Source organism: Scophthalmus maximus, chromosome 15 (assembly GCF_022379125.1).
Source record: "Scophthalmus maximus strain ysfricsl-2021 chromosome 15, ASM2237912v1, whole genome shotgun sequence".
Lineage (NCBI taxonomy): Eukaryota > Metazoa > Chordata > Actinopteri > Pleuronectiformes > Scophthalmidae > Scophthalmus > Scophthalmus maximus.
The window spans coordinates 5950098-5976694 of NC_061529.1; the positions used below are offsets into that span (position 1 = coordinate 5950098).

The window sequence follows — 26597 nt, forward strand, 5'->3', positions numbered from 1 at the left end:
CGATACATCGGCAGATATATATATGTAGGATTCTAATACGTTATCAAACCTTTATGACAAAGAAATGTAATTGAGGCTTGATATTTTAGTTTAACCATAAACTTTATCATAAAAAACATATACAAATGACAAATACAAGCATATGAATAGAACTTGAATTAAGAAAAAACATTTATTTGACCTAAAACATAAACATAAATGCACTTTCAAAGGCTCACATCAGTTGGCCGATAATTTCGGTCAGGCTCTAAACATATCTAACACGTCTGTGAAAGGCTAATATCAGCCGATATTATCGGCCAACCAATATATCGGTCGGGCTCTACTCAAAATAGGGTCAGTTCCAGATCAATAAGAAAATTAGTACACAGACTAAGAGAAATCTCTACATGTGAGGTTTATCTGTTTTTGTACCCGATACCTTGACTGCAAATCAATTTGCCCAGTAGGGACAAACAGTCGAAAACATTTGGGGACAAAAACACGATGACACAGCTGAGGTGTTAAATGTTAACTGTAGCAGACTACGCCTGTCCCAGGGTACAGGCAGGCCAAAGGTCCACTCCGTGCCTCTCCTGAGTGACTCCTCCTAGGAGAGAGATAATCAGCTCTGCAGCCTCTCACCGGGATCCAGCTTCCTCTCTGCCCCCGGTCTGAAGCCTCCGCGGAGCTCCGGACGACTTGACTCTCGCGGCCAGGCCAGAGGGATCTGCACCGGGGAAGGCTTATAAAACTCAGGACAGGAAAACACACAGGCTCTTATGAAGGTACGTCTGTGTCTTGGTGTCACACTCTTTCCCTTGTCGTCTCGAACAAGGAAAGAACCCGACTTTGTTGTCGAATACGTAGTCCTCAGGGTGTGGAACCATGCCTGTGTGTGTGTGAATAGTAGAAGTGTCAGCTCGCTGTAGGCAGTGAGAGGTCACGGGGCTGAGCTGGACAGGGTCCAGTAAAGAACAATCAACCTTTGTCTCATTTAACTTATCAAAAGCCAGGATCATTTTCTGAATTTGAATGACTTCAAGTGTCTGAATCCAAAGTACAAATGCACGTGAAGCCTCATATCGCTCACCTCCTGCAAAACCAGCTTCTACTCGGTGTCCAGTCGTGATCCCGAGCTGTGAATGTGTGTTTGCATGTTTCAGGTACACAAGGCAGAAGCCGCGATGGAGAATCACGTCACACAGATTTCCAGGGACAACCTGGACGACCTCAGGGAGGCCTTCAATAAAATTGGTCAGTTTCACTGGCACACCAACACTCGCACACCAAACCTGACCTCCGTAAGTGAGGAGAAGAGATTTGTGTTCGGAGTTTGCGTTTGCCAACGATTCCACGCCAAAATGGCTGCTGTGAAAAAGGTCAATTGTGTGAATTTTTTACAGCCGACCATAAAGTCTTATCTTACGTAAGAGATTTTTTTTATTGCTGAGCAAGTCTGTGTACTTTGAGTGCGAGGAATTTTTCAGATTTAACGATGAGACGGTGGCAGATTTGATTAGATAATCATCATGAGTGCGTGATTGCAAAAAGATGACCAAAATAATGAGAAGCATAAATAAAGCGTATCACCTGCCCGTATATGATTTACAAATACCATGCACGAGGGGTAAACAGGTTAAGGGGTGAAGCAGAGAGTGCGCCCATATTATCATGATAGTTATCATGATAAGTACAACATACTATATTTGCAGGAGAACGAGGCAAGACACGTGATGCACAGTCCAACAGATAATGTTTGTACACTATGAGCTAGAAAGATGTCAGAAATACTGTATGTGAGGGCAAACAAACATACTATTCAATGTATATGGACTAGGGCTTTTTCTCCTTGTTCATCACATAATGAATAATGAATTCATATTTATTCTGTTTGGTTTTTGGGGAAATTCCAACCAATAACTGTTTATAAACTCAATGCAAACAAGCTCAACTATTAGACAGGTGGTTCTTTCCTGGAAACTATAAGGAAATTTATGACCTTTTAATAAAGCCCCTTGTTTGCCCTTGTTATTTGCCAATAAGAACTCGACTCATCAGTTTCAGATTCATATTTGCAAAGCTAATTGACCTACTGACGTCTATGTTTCTGTGTGTGTTTGCGTGTTTCAGATATCGACAACAGCGGCTTCGTGAGCGACTTCGAGCTCCAGGAGCTGTTCAGAGAGGCGAGCTTCTCCCTGCCGGGTTACAGGGTGCGAGAGATCATGGAGACCTTCCTCGCCGGAGACACCAACAAGGACGAGAAGATCAGCTTTGAGGAATTTGTCGCTGTAAGTGGACTGACTTGGCGGGACACACTGTGAGCAAATGCACGGACTGACACATCCGACCGCACGCGGGAGTTAACTCAAGCCTGTTCACTGCACAGATCTATCAGGAGCTGAAGAGCAAGGAGCTCAGCGAGACGTTCAGGAAAACCATCACGAGGAGAGACGGGATCCGGTCGTTTGGAGGAACCTCGGGAAACTCCAGCGAGGGAACGCAGCACTCGTACTCTGGTGAGAGGGAGGAGGCTTGTTACTGTTGTCACTGTAATTGTTGTGGCTGGAGTTATGGTAAAAACCCCAGAACAATCTCCTGAAGCTGTTCTGAAGGTGTTTGCAGAAACCTCTAGTGCTCTTCTAACTATCGCGATGGAAACATATTCCCTCTATTGCACGATAATCTGTTTCTTTATGTGTGTGATGGATTGATGAACTCTGTGAGCCATCGGACAGCTTTACAACCACTGCAAACATTTTTATCGTACTTTATTGTTTTTTTTTTTATTATTTTGGTATCTGCTAACATGGTGCCAGCATAGTATTCAAACAAGGGTACGCACTTTGATAGCTGTGAATTCAGTGGACCAAATGACCTTCTGGGTGTTGCAAAGAACCTTTTATTGTACGGAAAATATGTCGCTTAGCTCTGTCACTTGAATGTTAAGGTGCTACTGTATGTGAGAGGCATAAACTGAGGTGTAGGCTTGTGATCCGGTGACTGTTTTGCTGTTTGAAGCAACTTCCGTTTGAAAATATTGTACGAAATTCAGGAAATTGTGTTCATTCCAGTGCTGGGCAAGTCTTTAATTCGCCCTATTTAGTAGTTTTAAGCATGTGAATAATTAATACATGTTTTTTAATAAACTATAATGAAGTTGTAAGCAGATATAAACGTACTTGGAATCTCCTCCTGTGGAAACTTGTCAGTGGAGGCTACAGGTTGTCTAAATTATTATAAACATCTAAGAGCTATTTTCACTATAAGTTAATCTGCTGATTATGTTCCAAACATTAGAAAACTGGTTTGATAAAAATGTAAAAGTGGGGATTTTTTTTCTTTATTATTATCCACAGTTGTTTCTACACATAGCATGTTTTGTTTGACCAATAATCTATGACTAATCGTTTCACCTCCGTGTGCTCAGATGAGGAGAAGGTGGCTTTCGTCAACTGGATCAACAAAGATTTGGCCAAAGATCCAGACTGTCAGCATCTGCTGCCCATGAACCCCAACGATGAAAGTCTCTTCACCTCCGTCCGCGATGGCATCCTGCTGTGGTAAAACACGCACACACACACACACACACACACACACACACACAAAGTTGTCATAACACTGCATACACTACATATAGTCAGTTATATTATAATCAGTTACACATTTTGGCCTTTTGGCCACTCTGGTGCAAAAAGAGACAATGATTTATTTGCCAATAAAGATGGAAAAAACTTAATTAGCTACATAAATAAACTGAGTGACCCTCTTCAAAATTACTCATCCTAATACATAGATGGTGTCTACTTTGCTGCACGGCCAGCGTGACCGTGGTGACAGAGGTTAAAGCAGGAATGGTGTGATCCTGTTTTATTGTAGTTTTATGGAGGGTCATTCCTTTTTCTTTTCATTCGCCACGTGATGAACATTTCACAGCGGCATGTCACTAGAGTGAGGATTACTCACTTCTGATATTAGATCCGGAGATCATTTCAATGACTCACTCATTGCCCCCCCCCCCCCCCCCCCCCCCCCCCCAAACTCACAACTCCTTGTTCTCTTTCAGCAAAATGATCAACCTGTCTCAGCCTGACACGATTGACGAAAGAGTCATCAACACGAAGAAACTCGCCACCTTCAAAATGACAGTGAGTGGTCACTTTGACATAAGTTTACCGAGACCATAATACCTACACACAGCAGATACTACCAAAAAGGGTCAAGCGTTGCGACACCTCCAGACAAACGCAGAGAAAATAGAGAATGAAGAATTGGCAAATTTGCAATAGCTAGATTATCAATTAAACATGAAGTCATAAAGTACCTAAAGTAAGAATAATTTATAGTGTGTAAACAGATTTTCTTCACAGGTGAAATCATTAGATGCCTAGATGAAAAAAAATTTACTTAAATTAGAAATGTCAGTACCACGGTGTAAAAAAATACAAGTAAAAGTACTGCATTGATTTCTGTTTTTTTTTTTTTCCATATATGTTTTAAATCTCCTGTTATTCTGTACTTGTGGGGAATTAATGCAAAATATTACAATTTTACATATTTGCGTATCATCCATTATTTATCTTACTGTCTTTTCTAATATTTATTCAGGAGAATCTGGTCTTGGCTCTGAACTCGGCCTCAGCGATCGGCTGCATGGTGGTGAGCATAGATGCCCATGATCTGATGGCTGGGAAACCCCATCTGGTGCTGGGACTGCTCTGGCAGATCATCAAAGTTGGCCTGTTTGCTGATATAGAAATCAGCAAGAACAAAGGTCAGCACACACACACACACACACACACACACACACACACACACACACACAGGCCCACACACAAAATCAAGGGCAAACTGTCGGGCTCGGCAGAGGTATGCTCCAGCATAAAATAGTGATACAGTAGTAATAAAGCTAATGATGCAACAATACAATCGCTCGGACAATGTTATTGTTACGACACTACTAGTAACGCTGCAGCTTAACAGAGCCAAAGGTGACATTTGGGGTGTTGTTGCTTCAAAGGATAACTCTTAATAAATTAATAATTTATCAAACTTGTTGCAGAGTAGTTTCCTGCCGATCAACTACTTAACTGAATTTAACATGTCAGGACAAATTCCATCAACGGTACATCTTTCTTAAATATCAATTCCCCCCAAAACATTGAACTGTGTTACTTTTAGTCGAGATTTATTGTCTCTTGCTTTAACTGTAAACTGACTGTACCTCTGTGTATTTCCAGGTCTCATTGGTCTCGTGACTGATGGAGAGAAACTGGACGATCTGCTGTCTCTCTCCCCCGAGGAGCTGCTGCTCCACTGGGTCAACCATCATCTACGAAACGCAGGAACAGAGACAATCAGCAACTTCAGTGACGACATCAAGGTGCCGTGCAGAACACACACACACACAAACACACACACCCGAGACACACACACACACACACACACACACACACACACACACACACACACACACACACACACACACACAAAGACAGAGTATGACCACTTCTCGTACTGTGACACTGCAGGACTCGCAGGCCTACTTCTACCTGTTGGACCAGATCGCTTCCCACGGAGACCAAAATCACAAGATGAGTGTCAAGATCGACATGAGCGGCCTCAATGTAAGTCTGTTTGTTTGATCGAATCGCAGAGAGACAATGTTGAATTATCCTGCAGATACAGTGCGTGTACTTTGCACTGAATGAAGTGTGATGGACTCTGGTGTGATTGTGTGCACGTAGTGGTCTGTACAGTGCATTTACATGTGTTTGCGTGTAGGAGTGTGATTTGGACCAGAGGGCTGAGCTGATGCTGCAGCAGGCGGCGCGGCTGGACTGCAGACAGTTTGTTTCTCCTCAGGACGTCACATCTGGAAACAGCAAGCTCAACTTGGCCTTTGTGGCCAATCTGTACAACATGCACCCCGCTCTGCAGAAAGCTCAGAGCAACAGCAATGGCATAGAGACCGCACACATAGTGGGTAAGTCATTAAAACAGACGTTTTAGCTCCTGTATAGTTTGGCTGTATCGTCACACGGTCTTGATTTCAGTGGTTCTCCATGAAATGCAAACCGAGATTCAGTCCTCAAATACTGGCTCTCACACAACCAATTCCAGAAGATGTACCATATGTGATGTGTGAACACACAGGGAACCGATGCTAGACACACACTTGACAAGCCAATAAAAAGATCAGATTAATGCAGGTTTCAGATTATAGCAGTCATAAATCTACAGTACATTAACCGTATGTAGGCGTCAGCTGAACTCAGCTGCGTGGGAACAGCTGATAGAGAAGAGTCCCTGACGTCTTCATGTCTTTCCAGGTGAGTCCAGAGAAGAGAAAACATTTCGCAACTGGATCAACTCTCTGGGCGTCTCTCCCTATGTCAACCACCTGTACTGGTATGTCATCGGTTACACATCAATGTCAAAAACGAAAGCTGATGGATTCTTAACATTCCTACTGTTGCTTCACCTTTTTTTTATACCTGCGCTGCGCAGTGACATAACCATTTATTTATGGAAAAATATCATCAGGATTTTAAATATTGGCCTTAAAGTGATGAAATATAAACACACTGACTCTAAAACATACTGAAATTAGCCTATGAAGTATTCACAAAGCATTAACATACCATAACAAGAGCCTTGTTTTTCAAGGCCAAGAAAAAAACTTTTGTGATACTGAACCAAACATATATAACAAGATGAAAATGCAAGGCTGTCACAATTTTTGTATTTCCTCTTCTCTTGAGGGTTCAACTGGATGTTACCATCAGCTCCTGAGAGATGTGTAGAGTGAATATAGTACATTGATTTTTGAACTGTGTGTCTGTCTTCTGCAGCGACCTGTGTGATGGTTTGGTGATTCTGCAGCTTTACGAGCGGGTGAATGTGCCTGTGAACTGGAAGAAAGTCAACAACCCGCCTTATCCTTTCCTGGGCGGAAATATGAAGAAGGTACAACTACCGACAAGACAAGAGTAATACATGACAAAAAAAACACAACATTTTTGTAAGTAAATAAAAGAAAAATACAATTATTTTTTAAAAACATATTCTAGCTGGAGAACTGTAACTACGCAGTGGAGCTGGGCAGGGATGTAGCTCACTTCTCTCTGGTTGGTATCGGAGGAGAAAACATAAACAAGAGGAGCGCCATGCACACTCTGGCACTGGTCTGGCAGCTGATGAGGAGGTATTCATGCGGTTTTTTAACACTGTAGTAATATTGTTTTGGAAAGACAGACTGTCCGTTTTCATCTATTTCATTGGTTTGGACACAACTGCTCCTTGTACAGCTTCAGTTATCAGTCCTGCTCGTAATCCTCCAGGTACACAGTGCTGGTTTTGTCCGATTTGGGCGATGGAGAAAAGGTCGGAGATCCGATCATCCTCAACTGGGTCAACACCACCCTGAGCCAGAAACGCAAGGACTCACAGATCAGCAGCTTCAAGGTATGTTTGTCTGCATACATATTGTATTTGTGTCAAAAAGCCTTGACTGCGTGTGCATTTGACCCCATTTTACTGTTCTCTGCAGGACAAACTGATCAGCACCAGTCTGCCAGTCATTGACCTGATTGATGCCATCGCTCCCAGTACAGTCAAGTGGGACATGGTGAAGAGAGGAGAGGAAAGAATGCTGAAGGACGAAGATAAACTCAACAACGCCAAGTAAAAGCAAAAAAATCTCAATTGGTTTCGATTCCTTTTCCCACCTCTCTGTTTGTGTCACTCGATCATTTTCTCCTAACGCCTCTCTCTTCCTGTTCCTCTCAAAGGTATGCGATCTCATTGGCCCGTAAGATCGGCGCTCGCGTTTACGCACTGCCTGATGATTTGGTGGAGGTGAATCCCAAGATGGTGCTGACGCTGTTTGCCTGCCTCATGGGCCACGGTTTGAAAAAGGCTAACCGCTGAAAAAAACGAAAGCAAAAAAACCCAGACATGAACACACCTGGGAACTGACCACCAATATTATTCATGAGACAGCATTTTGTTTCCATTTGCTTTATTAATCTTTTTCATGTCATTGTAATAGCTCTTCCTTTGACCTTTGACCTAGATGAGGTCGCTCAACAGGGGCATTGAAAGTGTGTTCATAAAAAACAATAAACTCATCTAAATTTGAAAATCATGTCTCATTAGCAAAGCCACTCCATTTGTTCATCTGTGATTTCATTTAAGTGCCTAATTGCTCTTAACTATATTTTGCACATTTACTAAGACATGACATCTACTGCAATACATACCTCTCCTTCAGCAAAACATAAAGTCTGTAAATGTTGTGCATTGAATATTGCTATTTAATTATTAAAAAATGTAAAATGTGTAGAATATCCTTGTGTATGTGTGTGTGGGGGTTTGAGTGTGTGTCTCCAGAACCTTTAGAAGTTTAGAACATACATTAGAACATAGAAATATATTTGAAACCATGTGTCAGTATACAAAATCAGCCTTTACAAAGGCATAGTGCCCAAGAAGGGTTAATATATATATATATATATATATATATATATATATATATATATATATAATCAAATCTAGAAAAAAATCAACTTCAGTAAAAGAAAAACATTACTTACTTTAATTTAAACAGTTTCAGCTCTTTTGGATTATATATACATATATATACATACATATACAGAGCTATTAGAGCTATTTATTTATATATATATATATATATATATGTGTGTGTGTGTGTGTGTGTCTGTATGCTTTATCAAAATAAATAAACACAAAAATGCAATACAACAAAAAATATTACATAATCACGGCCGCGGACAGCGATTTTTACCGATCGCGTGTTTTCATGTAGGTGTTTTGTCCCTCGGCGGCTGCCGTACCAAAACAAACATTTTGGAGCGAAAGTTTCTGAACGCCTTGACAGGGACCAGGACGCACATGGACATGTCGCTGTGTGCTCGGCAACGTTACCCGATAATCCCTTGATGTGATTGTTGAAATAATAACAGACAGACCGAAAAGCTGCCGTGAAACATGGAGGGACTGGAGATGTCCGCGATGATACCGGCTCTCCAGGAGCTAGCTAGGTTAGTTAGCCAACCGCGCTACGGTTGGCTAAGCTAAGCGGCTAACAACATGTCAGACTCAACTGAAATTTATATTCATGTTCACAAACCAGACTGTTTTTGTACCATGTTTCCACAAATACACTCGTGTTGATGTTTGCAGTGCCAGCGCCGCCGAGTACGACCAGGCGGTGCAGAAACCTCGACAGATCCTCTGTCAGTTCATTGACCGGATACTGACGGACGTGGACGCCGGTGAGTCGGCAGGTGGACACAATAACAGAAACACCAGGCTGCCCAGTGCAGCATCACATCACTGTTTGTTAAAGCTGAAAACAGTTTTAATGTCAAAGTATGTGGTGGACAATCATCATCTAATCTCTCTTATGCTGTTGTCTTTGATTTATTAGTTCTTAGTTTCTGTGTTTGTGGACTTGTGTGCAGACTTTTACATGTCCATATTTAAATTGTGTGCCATTGAAGTTAAATTATGTTGTATTCCTTTAGAAACCAGAAAATATTCACACTTTAGAAGCTGAAATCAGTGAATTTTGACTGTTTTCTCGTAAAAACTACTGCGATTATCAAAATAGTTGGCGATTAATTTAGTAATCGATTACTCGATTAACTGTTGCAGCTCTTAAAGTGCTATATGTGTAAACTACTTACCCCGACCCACCTGAGCTGGATAGCCTCCACATTTTGCAATAAATGATCAGAAATTGACCTAATCCCTTGATTAGAATTTGAAATCCTTAGATGTATGTTTAATTGAGTGACTTGACATCTGTGCAGTTGAAGAGGTTAATAAAGTCAAACGGTTTTGGCTTGTGACACCTTGAAAGTAAAACAATAGTCTACTTCTGACCTCTCGCCGCAGGTTGTACTTGTCGGTGACCTCAAGCTGTTTAATTGATCAGCTCACAAGATCAATTTGAGTGATTTGTTTTGCCCTGAAAATTCACCAGAAATATGTCTTTCTTCTATTTCTGTTGTAACTGTCAATCGGGTTCATGTGTTACTCTTCAAATTTATCATTGTGAGAAGTTTCTGATCTCCAGACTCCAGAACAACCAGTTCAATCTGTCTAATCAGTTGTCTTGTTTTCTTCCAGTGGCTCTGGGGCTGAATAAGAAGTCCAGTTCAGAACCACCCTGTGTGATGCTGCTGGACTTTGTGCAGCATATTGTCAAATCCTCATCTCTGATGTTTGCCAATCCTGCCTGCCAACCTGCTGAGTATCCAGACACCACACAGAGCTGCAATGGTAAGGACATGGTCCTTAAATGGTGGGGGAAAAAAGTTAAGAATAAGATAAAAGTGTAGTTATTTGTGTTTCTCTCTCTCTTCTCCCCTCATCCGTCCTTTGATACAGACTTCAGCAAGTGGGTGGCGGTGCGTTTGCTTCGTGTGGCAGCAGCTCCGGACTGTGACATTATCCACGGGCGGGTCTCTGCTGTGCTCTGCTCCTTACTTCACACTCTGAGAGTCAGAGTGCCGTTTATCTTCAGCCACCTCACCCATGAGCTCATATTTCTGACCCAGGACCTCAGCAACGTCCTGTACGGCCACATCGTCACACTCGCAGGACAAGGACACAGTTTGGGCATTCACACAACGAACCGATGGCCTGTAACACTCGAGTGCTTCAGTGTCTCCCCTGGTTGCGCCCCCTCGTACCTCACTCCTTCTCCTCTTGTGCTCTCCTCGGCTGCTTCGCTGGAGTCGCTGACGGCTGTGGTGCTTGGTGTCATAACGGACGCACTGAGGGGCGTGGTTTCACGCCGTGACCTGAGTGTGGCCTGGGAGGCGGCTTGCTCCATCCTGGCAAACGGCAATACAAGGTTGAGAAAGATCTCCATGGTGATGCTGAGCCGACTGGTGGAGCTGGGGGGGTTTCCTGAAATGCAAGGCCATGAGTTCTTCACGGCCTACCTCCAGCTGCTGGAAACACACTCCACAGCAAACTCATGCTTAGATGAGAAACAGCCCTATGAAGGGGAGCTGCTAAACCTGACTCGCTGTTTGTTTCAGTCGTCCGGTGCCTTTCACACACACTTTGAGCCCATCTATCTCTCGCAGTTGTTCGAGTGTGTTTGCACCCTGGGAGGAAGCGATGTCAAGCTTGGGACAGAGGTCACTGAATCCCTCCGCTTGCTGTTCAGCTTCCTACTATCTGTTGCCCCAGTGTATGAGAGTGCTGTGTCATTAAGGAGGCAGCGAGTCACGGAGGTCTGCAGGACACTGGCACGCACCGTTGGGACAGAGAAACAAGCTGAAGTATGATTCGGTCTTTGTGTTGTTGTTTTAAAAAAAATTATAAAATTATAAAAATTATACAGCTCTTTACAGTGTCTGAATTGCATCTGATTTTTTAGTGTGCGGAGGGATTTCTCCAAGCCGCACTCAAGGCTGAGACTGCAATGGTGATGCAGAAGTCAGCAGATGGAGAGTCTGCTGCAAAGAAATCCTGCAAATCGGCCACCAGCTCTATCAGAAAAACATCATCACCGTGAGTCCAGGGGTCAGACTTAGCGTTGCAAAAGATGCCATAGTGCATAGTACCCATATATATACAGTACTTCCTTAGAAATGCACAAAAAAAAACAGACATTTGAAGAATTGCGTGTTTCTGTGCCCGAAGTGAGCTTGACATGCGTGTGGGCAGCGAGGTGTGGGCTGTGGTGAACAGTCGGCTGGAGGAGCTGCTGACGCTCCTGAACTCGGACTCTGCCAAACCTGAGACCACACAGATGCTCTCTGCTCTTCGGGGCCTCGCCCTCACCCTCCGCCTGGCAGCCCTCTGCTCCTCGCCCACCAGGTAATACATCGACATTTACACATGCTGTCACTCCAGTTATTATTCAGTTAATCAAGTGACTTTGTCAGTGAGTTTTTGTCACATTTTTTTTTCTTTTTCACTCTGTTTGTGAACAGTTCTTCTCCTCCCCTCTGGCTGCCCACTGAGACTCTGGGCAGGGCTCTGAAGAGCTGCCAGACGGTGTTAGAAGGAGGTTCTCAGCCTGTCTCAGACCAGAACTACTTTCAGTCTAGTGTCCAGACAACTGTCGAGGTCCTGGACTCTATCGTGTACCTGACGAGTAAGGATAGACACAAATGCAAAACGCACGTATTGTCAGTTATTTATGCCCCATAGCATATAATTGTCAAAAAGTTTATTATTTATTTTCCCCACCCTCCCATGTATTTGTGAATATAGTGAGCAGCCAAAGTGGAGACGGGCTCCATTGGCGCGTGTGTGCGCTGTTATCTCTTCCCTGGGTGTGTGAGAACAAGTCTGTCTCGGCCTACAAGGGTTCAGGATTCCCCTCCTCGCTTCCTGCCTTAGCTCAGAGGCTAAGCTTCTGTTACTGTGAGTATTCCTGCCACATCACATTCTTTCGTATGTAGCTGATGTCTGCATCCATTTTGTGAATTGAGGACAAACATTTTTATCACTTCAGGAATACTGATTTTAACTGATTTCACTGGGCCATGATGTAACTGTGAAAACTTGACTTCAAACCTGTGTCTTTCCAGCACCTGAGGTCCAAGTGGACTGCGTGTCGCTGCTGGCCGTCCTGCCTCGTGGCGTGTGCGACAAGTGGCGAGTGTGTGTGTTTTCCAAGGCACTGCAGAGTCCAGAGGAGGTAGTGAGAGCGGCGGCAGTCAGGGCCTCCCCTCTTCTTCTTCACCACCTGGGAAACACACATCACAGCCTCATCAGCAGTACTCTGCTGTACGTAAACTCCCACACGTTTGCCCCGACTTTGTCGGATTCGTCTTTTGCTCTGTGATTCATTTCATTGTGCGAACTGGACATTTTTCCAGTTCCTGCCTGGAGGACGGCTCGGAGAAGGTGAAGAAGGAGCTTGCTGGGATCGTTGGTCAGCTGAGCTGTATCCAGGCAGAACTCTCCCTGCTCAGCGACACTCCGGCAGAGTCCAACAGTCTTCCCAGAATCCTCTGCCTCCGCCTCAGCCTCACAGCAGAGCATGCTGGAAATGCTTGTCCGTCCCTCAGGGCGACTGTTGTCACTCCCTTTCTGCCATTGCTCAGACAGCAAGCTCCAAGTAGTGTCAAACAAGGTATGTCAGGCTTTTCCATTCAATATTATCTTGTCATGTCAATTATGTCATGTTAATTATTTAATACGCTGTCCCAGCTCTCCTGGAATCGCTGCCTCACCTCTGCCAACATGTGAATCTGAGCGGTGGAGACATCGAATCCCACGCGGTTCTCTGTGCTCTCATTGGTCTGGTAGAGGATTCAGATTCAGCGGTCAGAAAATGTTTCAGCCAATCGCTACGTTTCCTGCTAACGGAGAGCAGCAGAAACTCGGAGCAGAGCTCTCTGAGTGAGGTGAGTAATTTTAAGTGGCAAGACTCGAACGTCTTTGCTTTAACTGTCAGTTTTCAACATAAATATATTATAATGAGCACATTAGTACATTGGGTTGCTGAGCAAAACAAGCATGTCGGATGTGTGTCTTTTTAATCGTAATCCCTTTCATTTAGATGAAAGAAGTTAAGGTGAAATTTCACATTTTTGGGTTTACAAATCTTGACATGTGAATTGTATAAATACTTTCTAAAAGTGATTGTGGGGTTGGTTGTGTGTGTGGTTTTTCTTTTCACCGTCCCAGCTCTTGGTTGCACGTCTGAAGGAGGCATTCAACAACGCTAAACTCAACAGAGACGATGACCTGCGCATCACACTCATCCTGACCACTGGAGAGATTGGCAGGTATAGATTATATATCATTTATCAAATGTATTACTGTCACTGTCACTTTAGTTATGTCATTTTATGTTCTTAAAGTGCCATATTTGTTTTTAAAAGACTGGTAAAATTAGTTCCTTTTTTTTCCTACCCCCTCTCGTCCTCTGTCAGAGCATCTCAGGGTAGTTTGGTGTCATTCTCTCTGCTGCGCCTGCTTCACTGTCTGCTGTCCAAGTCGTCCCCAGTGTCGGTAGCAGCTTACACTCAGATCAGAGCTCTGGCCACTGCCAAAGGACTTAAACTGCAAACCCTCTTCAGTCAGTACAAGAACCCCATTTGCCAGGTACGAATCTGCCTCAAATTTAAAGCAGACTTTACTGTTGGTCAGATTTGCGGACAGACATGCTATTTTTTTATGACTTTGTGGATTTTTAAGTTGATTTTTTTAATGTACTTTCACTTTAAGTCCTTAACCTACTGTTGTTGTATTAAATCTTCTGCGCTGTGATCTGTGCTGTATGTCACAGCCAGCTGTCCAGCCACTGTGGACTGACTGATAGCAAACTGCCAAAAAATGTTCACGACATCCTGCCATTAATTTTCTCTTTGTCCTCCTTTGCATGTAGTTCCTGGTGGAGTCGCTGCACTCACGTCATGCATCTGCCCTGCGGAGCACACCTGACCAGGGCAGCGAGTCAGCCAATCAGAAAGAGCTGGCCCTGGACATCCTGGCTCAGATCGCACACGCCTTTGACTTCCCAGACCTCCACCGCTTCCTCACTGTATGAACAGCCATTCACTCAACCCCAGTCACATTTCTTCTGAATGTTCTTCTTATGTTTTTATTCTTACTTTGCAAATGTAGAAGACTCTCCAGGTGCTGCTGCCCTACCTGGCAGCAAAGGCAAGCTCCACAGGCTCCTCCCTCATCCGTACTTTGGCCAATGAGCTTAAGGCAAACAGGAGAGAGATCCTCATCAACAACTTCAAATACATCTTCAGCCATTTGGTCTGCTCCTGCACCAAGGAGGAGCTGGAGAGAGCCTTCCACTACCTGCAGGTGCCAATGATGTTATTAAAACATGTTTCTCTTAAGGTCTCTCAATTTGAGCTTATGGAGAGCATCTCCAAGCACAATCCAAAACATTTCTGTCAATATAGGTCATATCAGACCGTTACATTTCTTTTTAATGTTCTCCAGAGTGAGACAGAGATAGAACTGGGCTCTCTGCTAAGGCAAGACTTCCAGGGTCTCCACAACGAGCTGCTGCTGCGCCTTGGAGAGCACTACCAGCAGGTACACACACACACACAGATAAAAACAATTTCCCCAGCAAATTGATATTTGTATATGGTAACAGATTCTTAAAACTAATAATTGTTCACATTTATGTTTCACATCTCATGCACTGTAGGTGTTCAATGGTCTGGCAATCCTGGCCTCCTTTGCATCCAACGATGACCCGTACCAGGGTCCCCGAGACATCACTTCCCCAGAGCGCATGGTATGTTCCCACAGAAACGGTAGGACAGCCTTATCTTCTGCTTTGACTCAATACATTTTTTTTATTTGACTATTTTATTTATTTTTTTAAATCAATTCCAAAGTCTTTTAAATAATAAAACATTTGTAATAAGTCATCATGTTATTGTCAACTCTTAACAACTGAAACAAAAAAAGTACTTCTGACGACAAACCTGAACATGCACATGTGTTTTATAGAAAACAACAATATTCTGTATCTTATTTGATAAACTAGTTGTTTTTTGTAGATTTATTCAAGCAACAGTTGATTTTTACATAGTAATTTTTGAGCACTCATTAGAATCATTGCAAAATTTATTATCTTTCTTAAAACTTTATTGTCTCCTCACTTGTCTTTCTTTGTGGCAGGCGGACTACCTTCAGCCGAAGCTGCTGGGGATTCTCGCCTTCTTCAACATGCAGCTGCTCAGCTCCACTGCCGGAGAGAAGGACCGCAAAAAGCTGGTGCGAAGAACTAATTTCATAACTGCATTTTTAACAACGTACCTCGATTGTCGGGGAGCTTAATGAGTCACTGGTGGTGGGGATAAATGTTGTTTGTCTTTGTGTGCTTCAAAAACAGTGCTCACTCTTTTCTGTGCAGGCTTTGACGAGCGTGATGGCTCTAATGCGACTGATGGGCTCCAAACACATCAGCTCTGTTAGGGTGAAGATGATGACAACGCTCCGCACCAGCCTCCGATACAGAGAGGACTTCCCTTTGCTCTGCTGCCAGTCAGTACACACACACACAATTTAAGATCACGTGAAAACTGCATATCAGTGGTGTATTGCCTCTGTGAATTGACACATTAAACCTACACATACACTTGACCATGGTACTTCAATCTTGTACCTGTGTTGACAGGACGTGGGATTGTTTTGTGAGGAGTGTGGAGCCCGCACACCTTGGCCCTCTGCTGAGTCATGTCATTGTTGCTCTCCTCCCACTGATCCCTCTGCAGCCCAAGGAAACTGCAGCTATTATCCGCTTCCTCATCACGGACAACAGGTAAGACACACATAAACAAGTTTAAGTTAAACATTGGACCCTGTCAATTGAAAATTAAACTGTATTTTCAATTTCCAACGCACAATTTTCTTGTGACTCCAAAAATTATACATTGATCTGTGCTCACAAAGACTTCTGGTATTCTAGTAGTTAAACCAAATTTAGTTAATCCCAAAAACTGCAAAGGCTTTAATCTCTCTGCCACGCTGTAGTTCTAGAAAAATGCCAACAGTGAATTAAGGAAGTCAATCTATCACAGGGAAGAAGTCAAAGACTACCTCCACGAGATTTACTTTCTACCAGAGCACCCCGAGTTGAAGGACATCCACGGTATTCTGCAGGATTACAAGAAGGTCAGTCGCGACAAGGATGGTCGCGAAAACGATCAAGTGCACAATGAAGGATAGTAAAAGCAAACCAGCTCATGTTTTGAAGTTGGAAATATACAACAAACAAGTAAAGTGTCATGTCAATTCCACCCAGCTGACCGCCAGCAGCAGCGACCTGGTCGCAGCACTGCAGCTCTCTATGAGAGCCGTCCAACATGAGAACGTCGACGTAAGGATTCATGCGCTCACAAGTCTCAGGGACTTGATGCACAGCAACCAGGTAAACTCACAGACGTACATTAACAAAGTAGACTTGTTGTTTCTGTACCACTTGTACCCCTCCGTTTGTCTTTGGCCCCTACCTGGCCAAAGTCCTGCAAATGTTAAATGAGCCATTTTTGTGTGTGTGTGTTGTGGACTCCAGGAGTGGATGCTGCGGCAGGTTTGTGCGAGCGAGGCGGTGGAGCCGGTCATCTCCAGCTTGGTGTCGGTGCTGCTGAAGGGCTGCCAGGACTCATCCACGGAGGCCCGGCTCCTCTGTGGGGAGTGTCTGGGGGAGTTGGGGGCTGTGGACCCGGGACGTCTGGACTTGTCGCACACACACACCCACGGTGACCACAACACGTTTGTGGTAAGCTAGGCTTAGACCCAAGCTGTACATTGTAAAATACAATAAGCAGAGTGTAGCTAATAGCACAATATACATACATAACACTACGCATTTATAGTCACTGAAATATAGTTGGATTTTGAGGACTTTTTTAACCAGAGCCAGAAAAACAAATAGAAAGTTTATTTCATATAGTTCATAGATTTACCGAAATGGAAACAGTCATGTTTGGAAACCAAATGTAAATGTTGATTTCCCTCCGTCATAGAGCGGTGTTGATGATCCCAACTTTGCCCACGACCTGCTGACTGAACTCACCAGAACTTTCCTGGCTTATGCTGATGATGTGAGAGCGCAGGACTCTGCTGCTTATGCAATTCAGGTACAGACATGCACGTACACTCACTCACAAATTCATTGGCTTTAGTATGTTTGTAGGCGTTTCTGTCTCTGACTTTGGTTTTTGTCCTGTCGCGTTCCTGTTGATTGACACTTCAGGAGCTGCTGTCCATCTTTGAATGTCGCGAGGGACGGACCGACTCTCCAGGTCGGCGTCTGTGGAGGAGATTCCCAGAGCAGATCCAAGAAATACTGGAACCTCACCTCAACAGCAGGTATTCCTGTTTACACACATATAGACTGAACAATACACACTCCCTGATCCTTTCTTTTAATGGTACACAAAATTCAGGAGATCACATCCCGCAAGAGAAAGTAATTTTTCTTTTTGGTTTTTTATTTCCTCCCTTCTCTCTTCCATCCTTGCCATCTTCTTACCTCCTTTTCCTCCTTTGACTCTCTCCTCTTCCCACTTCTACCTGCAGATATAAGAGCAGCCAGAAGGAGGTGAACTGGTCTAAACTCAAGAAACCAGTGTACTTAAGTAGCAGAGGCAGCAGCTTCGCTGACTGGTCTGCCACCTGGGCCGGATATCTCATCAGCAAGGTCAGCTGAGCTCTCTTTGAATAGATCAGAACCGAATGGTTGAACTGTTGTCTCTACGGCGTCGTGAACTTGTCCTTCAAGTCTGGTTTTGTGTTTTCCAGGTGAGACATGAGCTGGCCGGTAAGGTGTTCACCTGCTGCAGTTTCATCATCAAACACGGCTACAAGGTCACGATCTACCTGCTGCCTCACATTCTGCTATACATGCTGCTGGGCTGCACGGCTGCAGAGCAACAGGAGGTGAGCACACGTCTGTACGTTCACACGTGCGCAAGGAGAGAAAAGGTTGGAATAATACACACATCTTTCTTCCAGGTAACAGAGGAGATGCTGGCCGTGCTAACGGAGTGCGATGGACGAGGAGGGGTGCGTGTCCAGGAGACGGCGTCGAGCCTATCGCAGCTCAGCATTCAGACTGTGTTCAGCATGTTGTCCCATCTCACACAGTGGAGCCGCCACATCCTCTACTCCAAACCCAAACACAACGGTAAGACATAGACACACACACACACACACACACACACACACACACACACACACTGATCTCTAGTCTCTGAGGTTATCTCTGCTGTGTTGAAACACGTTGTTCAGTTGTTGAATGGATTGACCCCTTTTGTTTGTAGACTTGTATTTGCACAGTCACTGGAAATGGAATCTGAATTGTAACTCAAGATTTGACAGAAGTTTTCTGTTCCTTCTTATATCTTGAGATTTTTTTTCAAGAGAGCTGAGCTTTTTTGAAAGATTTACCAGACAACAGTTATTTTCAAGAACATTTTGTCCAAAACCTCAGTTTGAGTGAACTGTATGTAACTTAATACATCTTTGTTGTTCACCAACCTCCATCATTTGATAAAATGTGTTTTCCCAGAGAGCGGGGACCATCAGCGTGTGGTGGCCTTCCTGAAGGGTATTCCACAGGATGTTCTGGCCAAGGCCTCGCTCCGATCCAAAGCGTACACTCGTGCACTCATGCACTTTGAAGCTCACATCCTAGAAAATAAAATGAACATCCAGGACCATCTCACCTTCCTGCAGGTCAGAAAAAGTGAAAATCACTTTTTTATAAATCCCTTCTATTACAGTTCGATGGTGAACTGTGGTTATTTTTGTTTTGCTGCAGACGCTGTACGCTGCAATGCACGAGCCCGACGGCGTGCGGGGGGTCAACGCTCTGAGGAGGGAGGAACCGTCGCTACGGGAACAAATACTGGAGCACGAGAGTATTGGCCTGCTCCGAGATGCCACCGCCTGCTACGACCGGGCTATACAGCTGGAGTCGGACCAGGTACACACACACACACACACGAGTCTGTGAGTTTTCCCTACTAAATTTTATAATAAGGTGAAATAAAAATTTGATCATTTTCATTCTGTTTATAGATTGGTCACTACCATGGGGTGATGACCTCTATGCTTGGCCTGGGTCAGCTGTCCACAGTCATCACTCAGGTTAATGGAGTTCTGGCCAACAAGTGAGACACACACACACACACACACAGAAACATATCAGTTATGGCCCACATTCCTCATAGCTCATCATATTTGATAACATGTAGGTTGATAAAACAAGGACATGGAACGTACCGGCATTGTGCTTAGTTATTACAATAGTTACTAGTAGCTATAACTACAGTTCAAGTGAACTGAGCACTGTTGACTGCACATTTAGACACCAGTGGAAGTCAGAGCTGAACACGTACAGAGTGGAGGCCGCCTGGAAGCTTGGAAAATGGGACCTGCTGGAGGATTACTTGAGTTCAGGTGAGGAAAGATAAAGTAATTTGATTCTACACAACACAAGAAAATGCCAAAGTAGACCTCAGCCTGTATCAGCACTACCACTGTGTCTCCAGACCGCCACTCCAGCACCTGGAGCGTGCGGCTCGGCCAGTTACTGTTGTCGGCTAAGAAGAAGGATGCTGAGACCTTCCATGAGAAGCTGAAGCTTGTGAGGAAGGAACAGGTCGTCCCCCTGTCTGCGGCCAGCTACGAGTGTGGAACCTACCAGAGAGGATACGAGTATCTTGTCAGGTCTGTGTGAATGCATTTCTGGAATCAATAATTTGTGTTTGATTTGGTCTCAGGTAGCAAAGATTTGTGATTCTAAAAACTGTGTGTTTAGGCTCCACATGCTGAGCGAGTTGGAGCACACTTTTACTGAGCTGCACAAACAGAGGGATCGCTCCACTGCCAACCTCGGCCAGCTGCCTCCCCATTGGTCAGATCGACTGGAGATGACCCAGAATTCCTTTAGGGCCAAGGAGCCAATCCTGGCTCTCCGTCGTGCTTTGCTCAGTCTGGGATCACAGTAAGGACAACGACTTAAACCACATCATCTCCTACAGCGCGCCCAGCTCTCCCTCTGCCTTTTTTTCTTTTTGAATGTAGCTTAAGTCATGTCTGAACAATGTGTATCTGCACCTTGACCTTGTCAGTATTTATGTTGTAGAATATATTTCCTAATTATTTTACTTTAATTTACTTTTGGCAAACCTTCCATGAAGACAGCGAGATGTTGATGATTATTTAAGGCTCCTATCTTTTTCTCTGTTTGTAAAAGCTGCCAAAGCTCCTGACTGAGATGCAAATCTGAATGTAGGTCATTGTCAAATATCCTTAAAGTCCAGGCCACATCACAAAATCTAGTCCTTGTGTTTGCTCTGCAGGTCTTTGTGTCAGGAGCTGGTCGGGGAGTGCTGGCTACAAAGCACCCGAGTGGCAAGAAAGGCAGGACACCACCAGACGGCTTTCAACGCCCTTCTGAACGCAGAGAACACGCATCTGGCCGAGCTGGTCACCGAGAAGGCCAAGTGGCTTTGGTCCAAGGTATAACTTTATTTTTATACCTTGCTTTATTTACCCTTGCTTTATTTTTAATCCTTAATACAACTTGTAACATGTTTTGCATCTTTCGGTATCTCTCGTCTAAGGCTGACCTCTGCCTTTGCACGAAAATGCAATGTGTTAGGTGAATTGGATTTCTACACATACACAGACACACAAATCAACGGTACAACAAAGCGTTCTGTATTCGTGTCTGTCATCAGGGCGACGTACACCAGGCCCTGATCGTCTTACAGAAGGGCGTGGCCCAGTGTTTCCCCGACGATCAGCCCCTCACAGACCCCCGGAGCATGCAGACCAAAGGCAAGGCCATGCTGCTGGTTGGACGCTTCATGGAGGAGACGGCCAACTTCGAGTCCAACGCCATCATGAAAGCGTACAAGGTAACAAAGTCATACACAGGAAGTTAAAGGTTCTGATTGAAGGCGATGAGTGAATTTGTAAATGCTATAAACACATCAACAAACTGGGATGTTGGTGCAACTCTAGGGCTGCAGTTGTTCTTCGGGGATGCTTCTAATGTTACTATGTTTAAAGTGTGTGTATTGTGGGGTTTTTTTTTAGGATGTGACAAACCTTCTGCCTGAGTGGGAGGATGGAAACTTCTACTTGGCCAAATACTATGACAAAGTGATGCCAATGGTGACCGACAACAAGCTGGAGAAACAGGGAAACCTCATCCGATACATCGTCACGTACTTTGGAAAGTAGGGCCAGATTTATTGTTTATTTTATTGTGATGATCGATGACAAGCAAATTCTGTCCTGACTTTACACAACCTTAGACTCATTATAATCTCCCATTTAATTTCCCTCCCAGAGCCTTGCAGTATGGAAACCAGTACATCTACCAGGCCATGCCTCGCATGCTGTCTCTCTGGTTGGACTTTGGAGCCAAAGTGTGTGAATGTGAGAAAGGTGGGTGGCCCAGGAAGCCTGTGAAAGAGGCTAACACAGGGGCATTGAGTTACTCGCAGTCTTTGGCTAATCAACTAGCAGCCCAATCACTTTATGTCCATTTCGCTTTTCATCGGCCAATAACAATGAAATTCTCCCCACACACGTTTCTCTCCCCCTCAGCTGGCCGAGTGGACAGACAGATGCGACAGGAGCTGAGTAAAATCAACTCGGCGGTGAGCGAGCACTGTGCCAACTTGGCGCCGTACCAGTTCCTGACCGCCTTCTCCCAGCTCATTTCCAGGGTGTGTCACTCCAGTGACGAAGTCTTCACCGTCCTCATGACGATCGTCGCCAAAGTCTTCCTGGCGTACCCCCAGCAGGCCATGTGGCTCATGGCTGCTGTCTCGAAGGTCTGTGGGTGTTTTTTTCTGTCTCCCTTTTAATAACAATAAGAGCCTTGCGTTCTGTATTGTTGAATGCCTACAGTACATATTTTCACATTAACTATTTAACTGTTTAAAGGATCAGTTCCTATACTTTATTTTTGTTTGATTATTTTTGAAAGTCAAGATATTGCAGTGTCTACATTTACTTAAACTTACAAGACAAGTAAAATTATTTTTTATTTTATTTTTTCAGTCTTCCTACCCCATGCGTATGAACCGCTGTAATCAGATTCTTAAAAAAGCCATCAGTCTCAAACAGTCTCTGGAGAAATTCATTGGAGACGCCAACAGACTGACTGACAAGCTGTTGGAGCTCTGCAACAAGCCGGTATACACACAAACACACACTCACTTTGTTTCAATTGACTGTGAACCTACGACATAAGAGATAAAGCTGTTATTTCATAATGTAATGTTATTTCATAACTATTACATAATTCAAAAGCGCACTATAAAATAATGTTAGTGAATATGGAACAAGACATTTGAAATGGTCAATTAGATTATATTGGATTAAAATAGGACCGTGTTTTATTAATTGTGTCCTCCAGGTGGACGGTAACAGCACCACCCTCAGCATGAGCGTTCACTTCAAGCAGCTGAAGCGTCTGGTGGAGGAGCCGACCTTCAGCCAGATTCTGATCCCTCTGCAGTCGGTGCTCATCCCCACGCTGCCCTCCACAGGCGGGGCAAACACACAGCACGACGCCTTCCCCGGACACTGGGCCTACCTGGACAGCTTCGAAGATACTGTAAGCGAAAGGGATAGAGGGAGGGTGTCAGCTATTGTCATCATAAATATTTTGGCGGGAAGATATAAGATAAGTTGAAAAAAACATCTTTATATGGTCTGATAACTCTAGTCTCTGTACACAATGCATAGGTGGAGATCTTGGCCTCCCTACAGAAGCCTAAGAAGATCAGTCTGAAGGGTTCGGATGGGCGAAGCTACACCATGATGTGTAAACCTAAAGATGACCTGAGGAAGGACTGCAGACTCATGGAGTTCAACTGCCTCATTAACAAGGTGTGTGTCATATTCTACTCCAACCTGCTTTCAGACATGTTCTGAAGTCCGAACATTTTCCAAAATGGCTGTAAGTAAGAATGCAAAAGTTGCTCTGGATATTTTTGCAGCATGCTGTCAAGAAGGGACAGACAGAGCAGTATTTGTACTACGTGTACATGGTTCACGAGTGTGTTTTTGTACGTGCAGTGCCTACGTAAAGATGCCGAATCGAGGCGGAGGGAGCTGCACATCTGCACCTACGCTGTGATTCCCCTCAATGAGGAGTGTGGCATCATCGAATGGGTCAACAACACCGCTGGACTACGACACATTCTCACCAAGCTGTACAAGGAGAGAGGTAATCATCGCACAGCGCCCCTGAAAATAAATATAAACAAACTGTTTGCTGAAAATAATAATTTAATTTGCTGATGTTTTATATGTGTGTTTTCAGGTATCTACTTGTCCGGTAAAGAGCTCAGGAAGCTTATCCTACCAAAGACGGCTCCATTTGAGGAGAAGCTCCGGATCCACAAGGAGGTCCTGTGTGCTCGACACATCCCTGTGTTCCACGAGTGGTTTCTCCGGACCTTCCCTGACCCCACGTCATGGTACGACCCACCCCCATAACTCTCCTACAATTACACAAAAAAGGGGCCACTTCTATGTTAAGTCAGTGCTTTTGAGACAAATTACCTGCAATCGTTCACAGGTACAGCAGTCGCTCTGCGTACTGCCGCTCCACCGCCGTGATGTCAATGGTGGGCTATATCCTCGGCTTGGGAGATCGACACGGAGAAAATATCCTCTTTGACTCTTTCACCGGGGAATGTGTCCACGTCGACTTCAACTGCCTCTTCAACAAGGTTTGTCTCGGTTCCAACTTTCCTGAAATGTTGGAATATTTAGGAGAAATCTATTGATGTGCAACTATTTCTGTTGTCTCTTGCTTTCACTTGCATTTCTCTCTCTCACCACGCTCCTTCTCTCCCTGTCCACTAGGGGGAGACGTTTGACGTGCCTGAGGTCGTTCCCTTCCGTCTGACCCAAAACATGGTCCACGCCATGGGACCCATGGGCACCGAAGGCCTCTTCAGACAGGCCTGTGAGGTCACGCTGAGGCTAATGAGGGACCAGAGGGAGCCGCTCACCAGGTTGGAAAATAATTATATTCTTGCCACTTGACTCTTGCTATATGATCAAGATAACTGTGTGTATGGTCTGGCACAAAGGTAACTCTCAACATCTCAGGTTTCTGAACTTATTTATTATTTCTTCCTCTCAAGTGTGCTCAAGACCTTCCTTCACGACCCGCTGGTGGAGTGGAGCAAACAGGCCAAAGGACTTTCCAAAGCTCAGGCCAACGAGACTGGAGAGATAGTTAATGAAAAGGTGTGTGCAAGTCTTATTCATATGCATTCACATCAGAAAATCCATATGTATCAAATTTTTTCGGTGTTATTCGTACTGTAATTTTGTTATCTTACCCCTCCGCTTCTCTGCCAGGCTAAAACCCACGTCTGTGACATTGAGCAGCGGCTGCAGGGAGTGATAAAGAGCAGGAATAAAGTGCTGGGTCTACCTCTGTCTATAGAGGGACACGTCCACTACCTCATACAGGAGGCCACAGATGACAAACTGCTCTGTCAGATGTATCTGGGCTGGGGGCCCTACCTGTAATACACACACACACACACCTACATAAAAAAAATGGAAGAACAGTATTTGGAAGACAGTTCGGGAGAATTACGGATTCTTTTCTTTTGATTAAAATGCCTTACAGTGCAAAGAAATATCCGCACGTGCATTTTGCAGTAAGTATCACACCAATCCGTATGTTAAATGCCCTTTATGATACCATTTGCTTGTTCTCCTGTTTGCATCATTATTTAAATGTTCCTGTTCTCTGGAAACAAGCAATATTTGTTGCATGCTGTACATTCTCTTGTAATAAAGGATGTTTTCCTAATTTCTGTAGGTAAATGTGTCTGTGAGAAATGTGTCGTCTAATCTCTTAACCCTCCTTAGATTCACCCAAGCAGTCGGACTGTCAGATGATTGTTTTAATCCCCCCTCTCCATACATGTGTTGCTCTCTTGCACAAGCTCAACGGTCCAATCCGCTCACCCTTTTTCGCACAAGAACCAATTAGAGCTAAGCGTTTGCTCGTGAAAGCCTTAAGAGGCTGAAGACAGTTTGGTGAGGAGACCAGTGTGAATATGTTTTTCGTCTCGAGGGGGGGGGGGGGGTAGTGTTGTTTGCGGTTCAGTCATGAGCTTGGACACTCAGAAGGTCTCTGTGTTTTTCATCTTTACTTTTCTCCTCTTTGTCAACGCTTGGCTGCTGTTGCAACTTTCTTTTGGATAGAGGCCATTGCTGCTTGTTTCAAATGAGGATGTCACCTTCTTGTCTTCACACTCTGCAAGCTTCTCTATAGGGAGACAACTGACCTGTGAACTGTACAATGCCAATGTCTTTACTGACTGAATATCTGCTTTATTTGCTGACAAAGGAGCTGAAAACTAATTTTATTTAATAACTTTTTTTTGGTTTTTTGGACAACAGTCCTAAAACTCTTAGCAAGTGCTCCCCACCTATCGGCACAATTGATAGCTGTTTAACATCTCGTCCTGTGTTTTTTGATTCTCATTACCACAGAAATTTATACGGGATGTTTTGTTCGATTTTAAGCCAAAATCTCTTACTTTGAATCTTTTTCTTTTCTTTTTTTTGTACGTTTAGTCGTTGTGTCGAGGTCGTGCTTTTACTTTGAACATTTGTAGCAGGAAGTGCAGTAATCTATTTCCGGTTTATGACTGCTTGTGTACTGTACATGTTTAGCTATTTAAATTGCAATTAGCTGCCAAACATTCTTATTTGAAAACAAGAGAGCAGTCGACAGCCTGACTTTGAGGCAGCAAAGTAAAAAAAAATACCGGATATCCCCACCGCCCGTTGTTGCTACACTGTAAGTCGGCCGTTACGTTCAGACATAGGCTGTGAACCAGCAGTAAATGCAGCCAGCTTGACAGAAGACGACGAGGATAACCTGTCAACAACTCCAATCAGCAGCAGGTGCGTGCGCTTGCTTCGTCTGTGTGTGTGGACGTGCACGGCAGGCCGGGCGGTGTTAGCGAAGAACCGTAATCTGTCTACACGAGCGACGGCGGTTGGCGGGTGGAGGCCATGGCGACGTCGTCTGTCGACTGCGTGACTGTCGACGGTCG

The 26597-nt window shown here is 44.3% G+C and overlaps 2 protein-coding genes and 1 long non-coding RNA gene across 4 annotated transcripts; 2 read left to right on the forward strand and 1 right to left on the reverse strand.

Moving 5' to 3' along the window:
• Positions 1-581: 581 nt before the first annotated feature.
• On the forward strand, positions 582-8326 carry pls1 (plastin 1 (I isoform)). The gene is made up of 16 exons (XM_035610063.2): positions 582-767; positions 1146-1236; positions 2113-2273; positions 2372-2501; positions 3413-3545; positions 4049-4130; positions 4591-4756; positions 5223-5365; positions 5514-5609; positions 5767-5968; positions 6315-6393; positions 6837-6951; positions 7056-7189; positions 7326-7449; positions 7535-7668; positions 7776-8326. The coding sequence occupies exons 1-16, from the start codon at positions 762-764 to the stop codon at positions 7912-7914; spliced, it is 1935 nt and encodes a 644-aa protein (XP_035465956.1). The 5' UTR covers positions 582-761; the 3' UTR covers positions 7915-8326.
• A 511-nt stretch (positions 8327-8837) lies between these two features.
• On the forward strand, positions 8838-25347 carry atr (ATR serine/threonine kinase). The gene is made up of 48 exons (XM_035610250.2): positions 8838-9047; positions 9190-9281; positions 10141-10293; positions 10402-11306; positions 11405-11538; positions 11671-11847; positions 11964-12127; positions 12247-12399; positions 12567-12765; positions 12858-13114; positions 13192-13388; positions 13672-13772; positions 13920-14091; positions 14375-14530; positions 14614-14808; positions 14950-15045; positions 15164-15253; positions 15643-15738; positions 15878-16008; positions 16142-16285; positions 16545-16638; positions 16769-16894; positions 17039-17245; positions 17493-17606; positions 17723-17838; positions 18049-18169; positions 18271-18408; positions 18484-18655; positions 19040-19206; positions 19292-19456; positions 19552-19643; positions 19841-19932; positions 20025-20202; positions 20294-20479; positions 20838-20997; positions 21219-21398; positions 21580-21722; positions 21836-21933; positions 22096-22325; positions 22555-22689; positions 22913-23113; positions 23245-23388; positions 23578-23728; positions 23825-23981; positions 24083-24236; positions 24373-24524; positions 24657-24762; positions 24877-25347. The coding sequence occupies exons 1-48, from the start codon at positions 8995-8997 to the stop codon at positions 25048-25050; spliced, it is 7818 nt and encodes a 2605-aa protein (XP_035466143.2). The 5' UTR covers positions 8838-8994; the 3' UTR covers positions 25051-25347.
• Positions 22973-26556, reverse strand: LOC118286113. Of its 2 annotated transcripts, XR_004785314.1 has the most exons (6): positions 26420-26556; positions 24858-25044; positions 24346-24739; positions 24067-24258; positions 23585-23712; positions 22973-23111 (listed from the first exon to the last, which is right to left on the reverse strand). It is a non-coding gene; the product is annotated as an uncharacterized LOC118286113 (long non-coding RNA). The 2 variants fall into 2 exon arrangements; XR_004785315.1 differs by lacking the exon at positions 23585-23712 and having other exon boundaries at positions 22981-23111.
• Positions 26557-26597: the final 41 nt, after the last annotated feature.